The sequence below is a fragment of the Engraulis encrasicolus genome, chromosome 2 (assembly GCF_034702125.1).
Source record: "Engraulis encrasicolus isolate BLACKSEA-1 chromosome 2, IST_EnEncr_1.0, whole genome shotgun sequence".
Lineage (NCBI taxonomy): Eukaryota > Metazoa > Chordata > Actinopteri > Clupeiformes > Engraulidae > Engraulis > Engraulis encrasicolus.
The window spans coordinates 13,507,392-13,520,902 of NC_085858.1; the positions used below are offsets into that span (position 1 = coordinate 13,507,392).

General features: G+C 41.5%; 1 protein-coding gene across 1 annotated transcript in view; it reads right to left on the minus strand.

Moving 5' to 3' along the window:
* LOC134459368 (alpha-1,6-mannosylglycoprotein 6-beta-N-acetylglucosaminyltransferase B-like) overlaps positions 1 to 13,511 on the minus strand; it is an 87,384-nt gene that overhangs the window by 37,563 nt on the left and 36,310 nt on the right. The window contains exons 5-7 of the mRNA XM_063211712.1: positions 13,159 to 13,290; positions 11,402 to 11,433; positions 8,008 to 8,138 (exon numbers count right to left, since the gene is read on the minus strand). Coding sequence (XP_063067782.1) covers positions 8,008 to 8,138; positions 11,402 to 11,433; positions 13,159 to 13,290 — 295 coding nt within the window. The remainder of the gene's footprint in view (positions 1 to 8,007; positions 8,139 to 11,401; positions 11,434 to 13,158; positions 13,291 to 13,511) is intronic.

The window sequence follows — 13,511 nt, forward strand, 5'->3', positions numbered from 1 at the left end:
AAAAAAACACATCCATCCTGGATGACAACATATCCAAAAAGATAAGAACAAAAAATGGAAGGAAGTGAAGGGAGCAAACATACAGCAGTGTACTCACAGTGCCTTTTGCAGTGTTAATTCAACACTACACTTAACACTCTTCTGACTGCTCCTACTCTCAAAGTGCATGTTCAGGACGACAGAGAACCATGCCAGTGGCCATTCCTGCATCTAACCTCGAACCAGCTGCCGTGTTCATGCCGCAACTTTGAGCATTTGGAAACCAGTAGGTTAATTTGCGATGCAAACCAGACCATAATAACAGCGTGGACGTCAGCAGGTTCATCCGGGTAAGTCATGGCCACATAATTGAAAGTTCGGAGCCCGGTATGAACACGGGTGGTTCGCAGGTAAGCACTTTAGTTCACTTCACTTCACTTGGAGCCCACATTGACGACTCATGATCTCACATGGAACATTATATCATCTTATGAGCGCTTATGACAGTGTATCAGGGGTATAGGTACTCATAACTAGGGGTGTGCAAAATAATCGTCATATCGATGCATCGCAATACTTACTTTCACGATACAATGCATCGATTCAAGACCAAGGTATCGTGATACTTATTTTCTCAATATAGTGCATGGATTCATGACAATTGATTATTTGATAACAATAAAAATCGAATTGCCACGGGTTATTTTGAGAATAGGTAATATTTCTGTTGTGATGTAAGCTCTCTCCCAGATGATAGAATGCTTAAATAGAATGAACTGACTTAAGAAAGCTACACAGAAACTGACAAATAAGCTGTATTTTACACATTTACTGAAGTAAATATCGCAATGCATCACAGTAGTACATGAATCGCAATGCATCGTGATAGAATCGCATCGTGGCATGTGTATCGTGATGCGCATCGAATCGTAAACCCTTTGCCAATACCCACCCCTACTCATAACGTACTATAAGCCCCATCAGGCAGCCTGTAGTTTATAGCCAGTCATGAGCACTCATAACACCCTTGGATTTATAAAGCATTATAAGCTAGATTCATGGTTATTCATAACTATTAATATAAAGCATCATGAAGCATTATGAGTGTAGTCATAATACGTTGTAAGTAATTATAATGCACATTATAATTTGTTATGAATGCGCTTATAATGTGCTATAGATATGGGCTTTAAGTAAAGTGTTACCAATATTGTATTATTATTACTTCCCTAATCTATTAACCCTACATGTTAGAATGTGCGCTAAAGGTTGCCCTTCAAGAACTCCATATCGAAGGCAGAGAATTTCATTACTAGCCAACGAACCTGCCAAATTACTCATCTTCTCATTAGGTTCAACTGGTTTTAAAGATGTTTGCTTCAGATATGCTATAGTGACATTTCCAAAAGCCAGGCTTGACATTTCTGCCAATAACACAGACTGTGTGCACACATAAAGCAGCAAAAGTACCTCACTGTCTCTCTCTGATCCTCAGAGACTCACCTGGGACACAGAGAGTCACCTGGGAGTATGATAAGAGATAGATACAGAAGTTCACTGATGTGAACCTGAGGGAGCTCTGACTAGGCCTGGGGTGACTTTGACAACGACACGATACGAGTTCAGTCAGGAGACAAACCTATTTTACATATCACAGTTTCTCTCTCACACACACACACACACACTGTCTGTTTCTCACGCCGTCTGTCTCTCTGTGTCTGCAGCTCTGTCTCGCTCTGTCTGTCTGTCTGTCTGTCTGTCTGTCTGTCTGTCTGTCTGTCTGTCTGTCTGTCTGTCTCTGTCTCTGACTGTCTCTGCCTTTCTCTCACTGCTTTATTGATAGTCATTTGTTGCATTCATTTAATTTCATTTATTGTTTATTTAGCAGGGACAGTACACAATATACAATTGAGCCAGATTATAGCCACACGGCTAATTTTCATCTGTAGTCCCTGGACAGGAATTGGTGTTAAGCTAAAAACAAAAAGGATTAAAATAAATAATAATACAAGAATTTGATAATGCAATTAAAAGGTACCCAAAGTGCAAATATAGGCCCACAACTTTGCATGGCCAAAAAGGCATATCTAGTTACAAGAATACACCAAAGAAACAAAGAAAACAAGATGTATGATCAAGTAAACATAAAACACCAAACATAAGATAAATGACTAAAAGTGTTCACATTGCTGCCTTGTTTTTAGCCATTTCTTGAGACCTGATTTAAAACTACTGAGTGTGTTGCTTTGCCTAATACCTACAGGAATACTGTTCCATAGCCCTGTAGTTTTTACAGAAAAGGCACTTTGACCAAAAGTGGTACTTCTAAACACACTTGATGAGTCCCCTCTAGATGATGCTCTTGTGTTGTTTTCTGCTCTACTCAGACTTAGACATTACCAAATGGATAAAAAAACATTATAGGTACTTTTATATAAAACCATGGGCATTTACAAATAAGCATGTTGTGCATTTCTGAAAGTTAAAAATTAATAAAAAAAAGAAGTAAAAATATTTCACGTAGCCCACAATGTTTTATTTTTTTTAATACTTTATTGTGTGAAACAATGTATTCAGTTAGCATTTTCTGTTGTTACATCTCACAGATATCACACATTTTTTCCCATTTTTTTATATCACCCCCTGTGTGTAGAAATATAATAATAAAAAAAAAAAAAATTAAAAAAAAAGGTAGAATAGACAAAAAGAAAACTTGAATTATCACATAAACAACAACAATGACAACGACTTTAAGTCATTGTCACTCTAAGGGATGAAACAAAGGAATACTTCTTCTTTACCACACTTCTGTTCCTAAAAGGAAGTTAAATAATAAATAAAAAGTAAATAGATAAAGAAGAAGAGTGATTCAATAAATAAATAAAAAGTACACAAAGTAAATCCCTTGCCTTTGGTTTTCATACATATTCTTATATTGGCTTTGTCACCTCTTTTACGCTAGAACCCCCGCCCCACCCATCCACAAACACACACACACACACGCACACGCACACCCACACCCACACCCTCACTCTCACTCTCACTCTCACTCTCACTCTCACTCTCACTCTCACTCTCACTCCCCCTCCCCCTTCACCACCCCATTCCCCATATTTTCATATATATTTCCCAAATACCTCTTGTTTCTTTAACAGGTAAAGTTCCCATCTTTTCTCGAAAACCTTTTCCTTTTTAATAATACTGTAAGTCACTTTCTCCATTTCATCATCCACAATGTTTTAAATTCTCAACCCCAGTGCTGACAGAGAGAGAGAGAGTCCGTCAATCACTGTGGGAGTGAGATAATACCTTCGTTATCCTTAACCTGAATCCGTATGGCACACCTATCTCATAGAAATGTACGCACAGTATGTAGTGAGTAGAAATGTAGGTACAGTATGTAGTATGTGCTCACCTTGGTCACAGTGAAACTATACAGTAAATGTAGTCAAATGTAAAGGAGGCATGTATAAAATTAACCTGGTTCTCACACGATGGTTGTCGGAACATTGTCAATTGCTTAGCTCTGGAAAGGCATAGGTGTGTTCAAAACAGCTCGAACCTGATTGGAGAATTCACGAGGCTTTTTTTGAATCACGTACTACTTTACCAACTGACTTGTATATACCCCACCCCGCGATCCCGCCCCGCAATTCTTATGGGACAGGCTATGAAATATCTGATTCCGTTCGGGCTCGTCTAAAATTTCCAGACCCTCATGTGAGCTCACAAAGTTTAACGAAGATGCACGACGCAAGAAGGGTCTGCGTGAGAGCCAGGCTAGTATAAAATGGGGCTAATGAAATGATAGTTGTAGTTAAAGAAGGGATGTACAGAATGGCCCAGTCTGGTTTAAACTGATAGCCCTACTGCTGCTAACACTGTTCATCAGATCAATAACCAAAACAAACACTTTGTAAGGACAACTGGATCAAGATCTGTTTAATCTATGTTCAGAAAACAACACCGTGTTTAATCAGGCAATAAAAAATACTCTTGCTTGCGCACCAGATCAATGGTAAACATTCAATATGATAAAAAAGAATGAATAATTAACTCATTTTGATCAGTAGCAGCCAGTTAATAATTGATGTGTTGCATTGAGGTGATTCATCTGATTGGACCATCTGGAGGCCTCTGAGCCAATAATCTGTTGAGCATGCTCAGACCTGCTGTGCCATATGGAGAAGAACGCTACATCATGTGAAGCAGAACTTGCTGGGATCCCACCGTACCCTACCATTACCATCACCACTACCATCATTTTAAATTCAAATTATTTGTGTGTGTGTGTGTGTGTGTGTGTGTGTGTGTGTGTGTGTGTGTGTGTGTGTGTGTGTGTGTGTGTGTGTGTGTGTGTGTGTGTGTGTGTGTGTGTGTGTGTGTGTGTGCGTGCGTGCGTGCGTGTGTGTGTGTGTGTGTGTGTGTGTGCGTGTGTGTGTGTGTGTGTGTGTGGATTTTCATCATGGCAATGCAAAATGAGTTTCTTGAGGGTCCACCTCCACTTCCTGTGAAATGAATTTATTATAAAAATATGAAAAAAGGCTCACTTGTTTGAGGGTTCATAAACCAGTAATAAATGCAAGAGAAGTAGAATAATAAATGTAACAGAAGTAGATCAGATGCACAAACCTGGAGCTGTAGACAGTCCAAATGCACAAGAAAAAAGAGTAGGGAGAGAAAAACAAACAAGTAGAATAAAAAGTTAATTAGTCTTTCGGGTTTCTTAAGATAAGAGCAGCTTTGCATAGTGTAGCATCACCTGAGGACAACTGGGGCTCCAGAGAACAGCAATGCACACACACACACACACACACACACACACGCACACACGCACACTACCTCCTCCTGCCTGCCATTTTCCCCATCATAAAACTCCTGTGGACTGCCTCCTCTACTGATTGGTGGAGATGTCCAACTTCTTCACAGCAGGAACCTGACAGTCTCACTCAGCCAGCCACCAGCGAGCTTCTAGCCTCAGTCATTTATCAGGAGCTGACAGGTAACATCTGGGTGACAACGCTCAGCGCTATCGTACCATCACCCCAACAGCCGAACTACACAGCGGCCCTGACAACCCTCACTAGGCAATCAGCTGATCTGAGACTCTGCCTGCACTGCCAGAGATCAGAGATCAGATACTCCAGCGTTGGTAGTGTTTAGATGCACTGTAACTCTCTTTGACTGAGGTGACATGGGAGACTGCAAGTGTGAAGGTGCATGTGTATGAATTTATGCAAAGTGTGCTTATGTGGGTGTACTTGTATGTGTTTATTTGGATTGTGTGAGTGTGAGTGTGAGTGTGAGTGTCTGTGTGTGTGTGTGTGTGTGTGTGTGTGTGTGTGTGTGTGTGTGTGTGTGTGTGTGTGTGTGTGTGTGTGCGTGTGTGTGTGTGCGCGCGCGTGCGCGTGTGTGTTTGAATGCAATACGTGTCATGATGAAATTTATGAGCAAAATCAATGCAACAGAGTGAGACAGTTTACAAATTGCATCTTTCCAGAATTAATCTGCCCTTTAACATCAAGATATGCTACATATCAGAGGAATTACATGCATGCCTGCAATGTGTAAAAGATGCTTAAACACACAGAATGTGCTTTTACAGGAGACAGAATATCTCGACAAGAGACAGAATATTTATGGGAATTCAGTGAAGTTTGTCAAAAACACATTTGCATTCATTAGTCGACGTTTTGGCAGCCATTTGGTTCAAGTTCATTTTTAATGATTCATTATGAGTAATTACTGAATTATCTGCTGACAGACTGTTGCCACTGGCATGAAGAAATAGGCGGAGATTTGGTTTAAGGGGCAGAGCGCTGTCAGTGGTAACCGGAATGAAGATTAATTAATTAATTACTTAATTTTATTCATCACAAGCTAAAAGTTTTCATTTGGTTTTAGTTTGTTCACGAACACATAAATGAGGAGGGCACAATGACTGTCAAGCTCAGTAATTTATTTATGGCTTTTCACACACGGGTGAACAAGGTTATAAGCACAGTCCTCTCCAAATATACTGCTCATAGCATCATGCCTCCTGGACATGGATACGGTAAATAGCATTTATTGTAACAAGGAGGTGTTTCCTATGGGCAAAAGCTGTAAGAGTATCTGAATTAGGAACATTATATCGCTCATTCAACTACAGTATGGTTAAGAACAGAGTCATTGTCCAGCCATTAAAAAAGTTGGTTTAATGTGCTGGCTGTTATTGGTTGTTAAAAGTTGGTTTTAATATTTGAACCTATTGGCCTTTATATTGTAACCTAACCTATATGGAGAGGTGTCTTAGGTGGGTCACGGAGCTGTATTATGCATTTATTCCCCGTTTTATTACCAGGCACATAATGGCTCACAGTGTTATGTTTGTGGAAAACCGTGGGTCCCAAGACTATTCAAATTAAGAATTTACAGGATTTACAGTATTATGCTGACAGAAACAGATGTCTAGTAATACTGTACATAAGGAGATTACAGATATCAGATAGAGTATCAGATACAAACAGCAAACATTAATTGCATCCAGGATCACTAGGAGTCAATAAAATGAGTCAATTTATGCAGACACATATTGAACATCGAACATCAGCAGCTACTAATGAGATTGATCCTTGGAGCTGCCCCTGACCCTACACAAAGACATCTAACCCTGAGTTGAACTCCGCCTGTGGTTAGATCACACTAGGTCATTCTGGTTAGGAGCACTGCATGGCTAACTGCCCTGTGCTATGTAATGTATCATAGTGATGGTGTTAGTTAGATCACTTTGGAGTTGGGGTACGTGTCCTGTGTTATGTAACCCATGCATTAGGCTGCCTTTGAAAATGGCAATGTTGTTGTCCTTCAGTTAGATCGGTGGTTCTTACCCTTTTTTTCTTAACACACCCCCTAACACACACAAGCCATGCACCCCCAAACCACAGCTACACACGTATGTGCACTAAAAACTGATTTAAAGGGACAGTTTGGTCAATTTCAACATGCAGTTGTAATGCTCACACTACCCTGGACTTGTCAGTGCCTGAGATTTTTTTTTCTTCTTCTTCAGCCGTTTCCGAGATCCTGGTCATTGTAATGGGGGCAGCTCTTTGTTTACATTTCAAAAAAACATTTTTATTTATTCCCAAAAACATCCAAAAGGTTATAAAACATCAGCAGACAACTAGCAAACAACAGTACCTTTTGGGAAAATATTTGGAGTTGGCCTATGTTTCATTTTTAAAAAATGTAAACAAACGCTGCCCCCATTAGAATTGCTCATATCTCTGAAAGGGCTGAGCCGAAATATATGGCATTACCAGGTACTGACAAGTCAAGGGTAGCGTGAGCAATACAACTGCATGTTGAAATTGACCAAACTGTCCCTTTAAGTGATTAATTACAATAATTCTTGCTTGAGACATTACCTTAATCACTTTACACGGGGACCAAAACATGTTTTAATTTGGTTTTGATTTGGTCTAATAATGTTTGCAAGCATAATTTTGGTCAATCCTCAACAACAAAAAATCTGCGAACCCCCTGAAATCTCTGGCGCACCCCCAGGTTAAGAACCACTCAGTTAGATCACTCGAGGTCATTCTGGTTAGGAACAAGACTAAATGGCTTGTTATGTACTGTATTAGTTCTCATGGTTATAATATGAAGACAACTTTGTAGATGAAGATGAAGATGTGGTCGTATGCAGTCTCACAATAAAGGGATGCTAAGTCCAGAGCACTGCTGGACCTCCTTTAAAGTTACTAAAGAGGCAAAGGCCTTTAGTTAGATCACTCAAGGTCATTCTGGTTAGTAAATGACTAAATGGCTTGTTATGTCATGTATTAGTTCTCGTGGTGAGGATGCTGTCGGACAGCAGGCTCACAATAAAGGGCTGCAATGTCCACAGCACAGCTGGGCTTTAGGACCAAATCACTCCTATCCATTTACTAAATATGCTTTGACCCTTGGGCATTTCGTTTATTGCAGATTTCAGCCCTGTGTGCTACACACATGTACTCCTCTGAGTGTGTTGGTCAGTCTCACCTTCCACATGCTGGGCTCCTTGCCGTACACCACCGCCATGTTGGTCACCTTGTTCCTCTGGATGCTCCTCCTCTCAGTCTCATTCAGCTCCTCCGCCACAAAGCCCATGAAGGAGTTGTCTGGCGTGTGCGCTATGAATAGACAGATAGATAGATCGATAGAACAATAGATGTTAACAGAATAAATCAATGTTAATTACTGGTTTTATTATTGCAATTCAAGACATACACACCTTAATCAGTTTTCTGCCATTCTAGAATCATAAAGTAACCAGTCTTGAATCACAGTGTTATGTCATACACATGAGGGAAATACCTGCAGCTCACCCATTCATTATCTGTTTTTAAATGCATGCAAAAACCCAATAACAGATTATTCCAGTCATCAATGTCTTGCCAGTTAACAGTTTATTGTGACCATGTCAATCAGCATCAGCGCCAATGCCTATGGAACAGTACCAAGGGAACAGCACCAATGTCAATTTCAATGTCAGTGTCAACAGTCTTGTCACCATTGTCAGTGTCTGTGCAGCCAAATGATGCCTCTGGAGGGACAGATGGATCAATCCAGTTTGGGAACTTGTGACCCATCACGATTACACACACACTTCATCTGCTGTGTGCCATTGGCATGGCCGGCCTTCATCTGCAAGTGACTTCTAAATGAGTCAGGCTCTCACGGTGCCAGTGGGATTTCACGTCACGACTTTTGTTTATCAGCCATCTCCTCCTCAAGCTGAGCCAGACAAACACCTCATCAGCAAGTTATTTTCTGTCATTAACTGAGACAAAGAACCACAGAGGGGGCCGAGAGATTACAGAGAGACAAAGGGACTTCATGAAACAGATGGATAGTTAGAATTAGAGGTCAAAGACTGAAAATCTCCCCAGATTTGAATGGCTGCCTGCAGATAAACTTCTGGAAATTCACCCACATGGTGATAAATGAAGCCATTACAAATCATTCTCTCCATCATTATGAGATGCATGGGGTGTTATTCTGTGAGGTGGAGAAGCGCCTTGGTGAGAATACTGGGTCTGGTATACTATGTGAGCTCAAGAAACTGCTGATATGTCTCAACTTCTCCATAGCTCAGAGGACAACAGATGTTTTGGAAAAGGTCAACCGCTTACCTTACTTGCAGTCAACTTTGGGGCAAAAGGTGTGAGGTCATTTTAAACAATTTATCTGTATCACAAGACCACATTTCTGTTTTCAGTAGAACAACTTTCTGTTAGCATAATAAACCAGCCTAAATGTGAGAGTGGATGTGTAATCTAGTCTGGCCCCGATGAACGATACACCCGAAGATTGTTGATGAGAACAACACATGGTCTTTCAAACCGTGTCTGAAAGGCCAACGCTCTGACCAATCAATTGACAAACTGAAAATTAAAACCATCAAAGAACATGGATCCACGTTTTATAGCCAGTCAGTAAAACAGTGAAAAAGTCCTTCTTAAAAATGAATGAGCGTAGAACATGTTCCTGAACACGTTTCAAGAACACCTCGAGTCTAATTCTTCCAAAACTGACGTCTAACGATAGCTGTTCAATCATTCTTGTTGTTGTGCTTTCCCCAGCATCGCAAGCTTTGTGTTGTGTGTTGTGATGGAGTTGAGGGTTCAACAGTTTTCTCTGAGCTGACACACCACCACAACTCATTATCGTACTGCACAGCTACTGCACTCACACCTACTGTATCAGAACTGCTTGACACTGTACCTAGCCCCCCTAATGTGCAGTCACAATACAGTGTTGGGGGGGCTATCAGTGTGTGTGTGTGTGTGTGTGTGTGTGTGTGTGTGTGTGTGTGTGTGTGTGTGTGTGTATGTATGTTTTGAGTTAGTGCAAGTAGAATGTGCAAGTAGAATGTGCAATGGGAGGGCGGGTTAAGTGTTCAGCATCCTGATTGCTTCGTGTATGAAGCTCTTTGCCAGCCTGGTGGTATGGGAGCGAAGGCACCTGCACCTCTTTCCAGAGGGCAGGAGACTGAACAGTTTGTGTGCAGGGTGGCTTGTGTCCTTGGTGATCATCAGTGTTTTGCGGGTGAGGCGGGCGGTGTAAATGTCCTGCAGGGAGGGGAGTGGAGCCCCAATGATCTTCTTCGCTGTGTTCACAATGCGCTGGAGCGTCTTCCTGTTTTGCTCCGTGCAGCTTCCTCCCTACACTGTGAGTGCGTTTTAATATGCGACCTTGCTTCCTCCACTTGCCTCCTCCACTTGCTTCTCGTCATGATGACATCACTGACAACAGCATTATATTTCAATATCTTGCAAAAGCTCAATTGTAAAGTCTTTTTCTCATTTGCAATTGGGATGGTGAATGAAAAACAGTCCCTCAAAAGTTGTTGTGGCGAGGCTGACAGCTGGAAAACTTTATCGTTTTCTCCATGGAGGAGGGGCCAGGAGGCGGGACGAGGAGACAAGCACAAGTGGAGGAGACAAGGTCACATATTGGGATGCACCCTGTGATGCAGCTGGTAATTCTCTCGATGGTTCCTCTGTAGAATGTTGTCATGATGGTGGGTGTAGCATTTGCCTTCTTCAGTTTGTGCAAGAAGTAGAGGCGCTATTGGGCCTTGTTCGCCAGTGATGATGTGTTGGTGGTCCAGGAGAGGTCGTCACTGATGTAAGGCATAACATTAAGGTTTTGATATAAGGTATTGATGTAAGGCAAAATAAGGCATTACATTACATTACATTACATTACATTACATTACGTTACATTACATTCTCTCTCTCTCTCTCTCTCTCTCTCTCTCTCTCTCTCTCTCTCTCTCTCTCTCTCTCTCTCTCTCTCTCTCTCTCTCTCTCTCTCTCTCTCCCCTGCCCAGGGCAGTACATGACTATTATCAGTCTCCATGTAACTGTGCCTTTTTCATCTATTCCCCTCTTTCCATCCCTCTATCTATATCTATTTCCCCTTATTTGCTTTCTCAATATTTTTTTGTCTACGAAAACTGAAAAAAGTAAATGGGAAAAAGCCGAAAGTACAAAACGAGAGTGCAAATAATAACAAAACAAAACAGTAAAACTGACAGTAAAGTGTAATGATGCCATCTACACTAGAAGAGACAACTCCACATTTGCCTAAATGGTATATTTTTTTAAATGTTTTTTACCCCCCAACAACCATGTTTGTTGAAACACCCAGATTTTCCATACAAATGCAAATCACTGCGTAATACCTCCACACTACTAAAAAAAGAAAAAAAGGCTTTTCAGCAGTTTTTGTACTTTTGTAACATCAAGTTCTGCTTTTTTCTTTTTGATCAATTTCAAGGTCTGCCCATGAAAAAAGCCTGCAGTGTAGAAGAAAAGTAATGCATCTCCATTTCCAAGAATGTGTTGAGACGTGCCTCATGTTCAGAGCTCAGCAACTGTTTCCAGACTCTCAGCGGTGACCCCAGAGTGCATGCAGGAGCTGACAACACAACAGAGAACTGGACTCTGGACACACAGAGGCTGAAAAACATCTTCCATACAGAAGAGAAAACCAAGAGGGATTCAGAGAGAGAGAGAGAGAGAGAGAGAGAGAGAGAGAGAGAGAGAGAGAGAGAGAGAGAGAGAGAGAGAGACAGCAAGATAGAGAGGGGGTACTACATACAGTACACATACGTAATACATATTCCAGAAAATGCTTTTTGTTCGCTGTGCATACAGCACACATTTATGACATGCACAGCATATGTACTGCATGTACATGTTCAGTTATTTTCCTGTGTGTATGAATTTGTTTTCCTTTGTACAGAGAGCCTTGGCAATACATCATACGTGTGTCATGTCATAGGCTATTGAATTGAGTGAACTTAGTTGAATTAGGACACTGAGAGAGAGAGGGAGAGAGAGAGAGAGAGAGAGAGAGAGAGAGAGAGAGAGAGAGAGAGAGAGAGAGAGAGAGAGAGAGAGAGAGAATACATTCAAAGCATGTATGCTGAAACAAAAAAATGTACATGTATTTATTTTCTTTGTACTATTACTATATACAGAACTTGATCATTGAAACCTACGTTGTTGCTCTACACACAACTTAGTTGTCTTATTTGACAATGGCAATAAATCTTTTGAATCCTGAATCTATCTCTCTATCTATCTATTGTCTCTGTATTGTGGTATGTGTTATAGGGAAAGTAGAAATGGACAGACAGAGAGTCAGAGAGGTTGTGTTTACGATGTCTCCAGTTTGACAGATCAGAGGCTGGGAGGAAAATAGAGGATTTGGCATGGCCACGCTCCACTGCACATCACAAGGAACTGTGCGTGCGTGCGTGCTTGCGTGCGTGCGTGCGTGCGTGCATGCGTGTGCGCAGGGGGCTCCATAGAAAAGTAGCTCATTCGCCAAAGTAGGTGGGACCCAGACTACCAAACCGCCACTGCAGGTAAGAAATTAGCCCACCAGGTTGGGCAGACGCTCAGAGGAATCCATCACAGCGGAGACTAATCAACTTTCTTCCCATGATGCTACAAATAGACAGAGTGCTGAAGCCTATTCACGATCATCACTTCTGTCCCATTAGCCGCAACAAATGATCCATAATTGCCATGGAAATAATTACGCTACATTACATATGCACTATGGAGACACGGTTAAGTCGGGTTGAGCGAAATGGTCATTATGAAATAAAAGAAGACAAAGGCTGGGATAAGATGTAAATGACAGTGTGTTGACACATGACCCCATATGTCAAAAGCACTCAAAGAGGGTGATAGGTCAGTATGGTCAATACTTAGAGATGTTCACAATTACCTAGTGATCATATTGCTTTATGTCAGGGCTGGTGACGGCTTTTACGCTTTTCATTTCAGTCTGTCCAATGTCAAAATATTAGCCAACTTCATAGAGGCAACTTCATAACAATGTCATAATGTGCATCCCAGTGACAACAGAATAGGTAGAGATAGCCTGCTTTTCCAAACCAGAAGGGTCGCTGGCAGAACTTACCGAACAGAGAACGTATTCTCATACGACATATCTCTTTTTTTCAATCTTTTTTATCATTCACATAGACAAAAACAGAAGAAAGACAGAAAAAGGTGTGTTGTTGTGTAGCCTTGTGGCCAGGAGCGTGGTGGTTTGTTGGAAGAGGATGGTTAGAGAGAGAGAGAGAGAGAGAGAGATAGAGAGAGAGGTGTTATGCAGTGTACTAACCTGTATTTCTTGAGTGAGAGGCCCATGAGCTTCTTGATCTGCTGCAGGCCGTGGTAGTCGGTGTAGACCAGGTCAAAGGGGAACGCACCAGTCAGAGGACAGCTGCCTCTCCCAGGAGGAACCCCCAGAAACCTACAACACACACACACACACACACACACACACACACACACACACACACACACACACACACACACACACACACACACACACACACACACACACACACACACACACACACACGCACACACACACACACACACTATTGATGTTGGCAGCTCTGATACTTGCTTGGCAATAGACTGCAGGCATCAGGCTCTGCAGCAGTGGAGAAAGCATACAGGCATACAGAA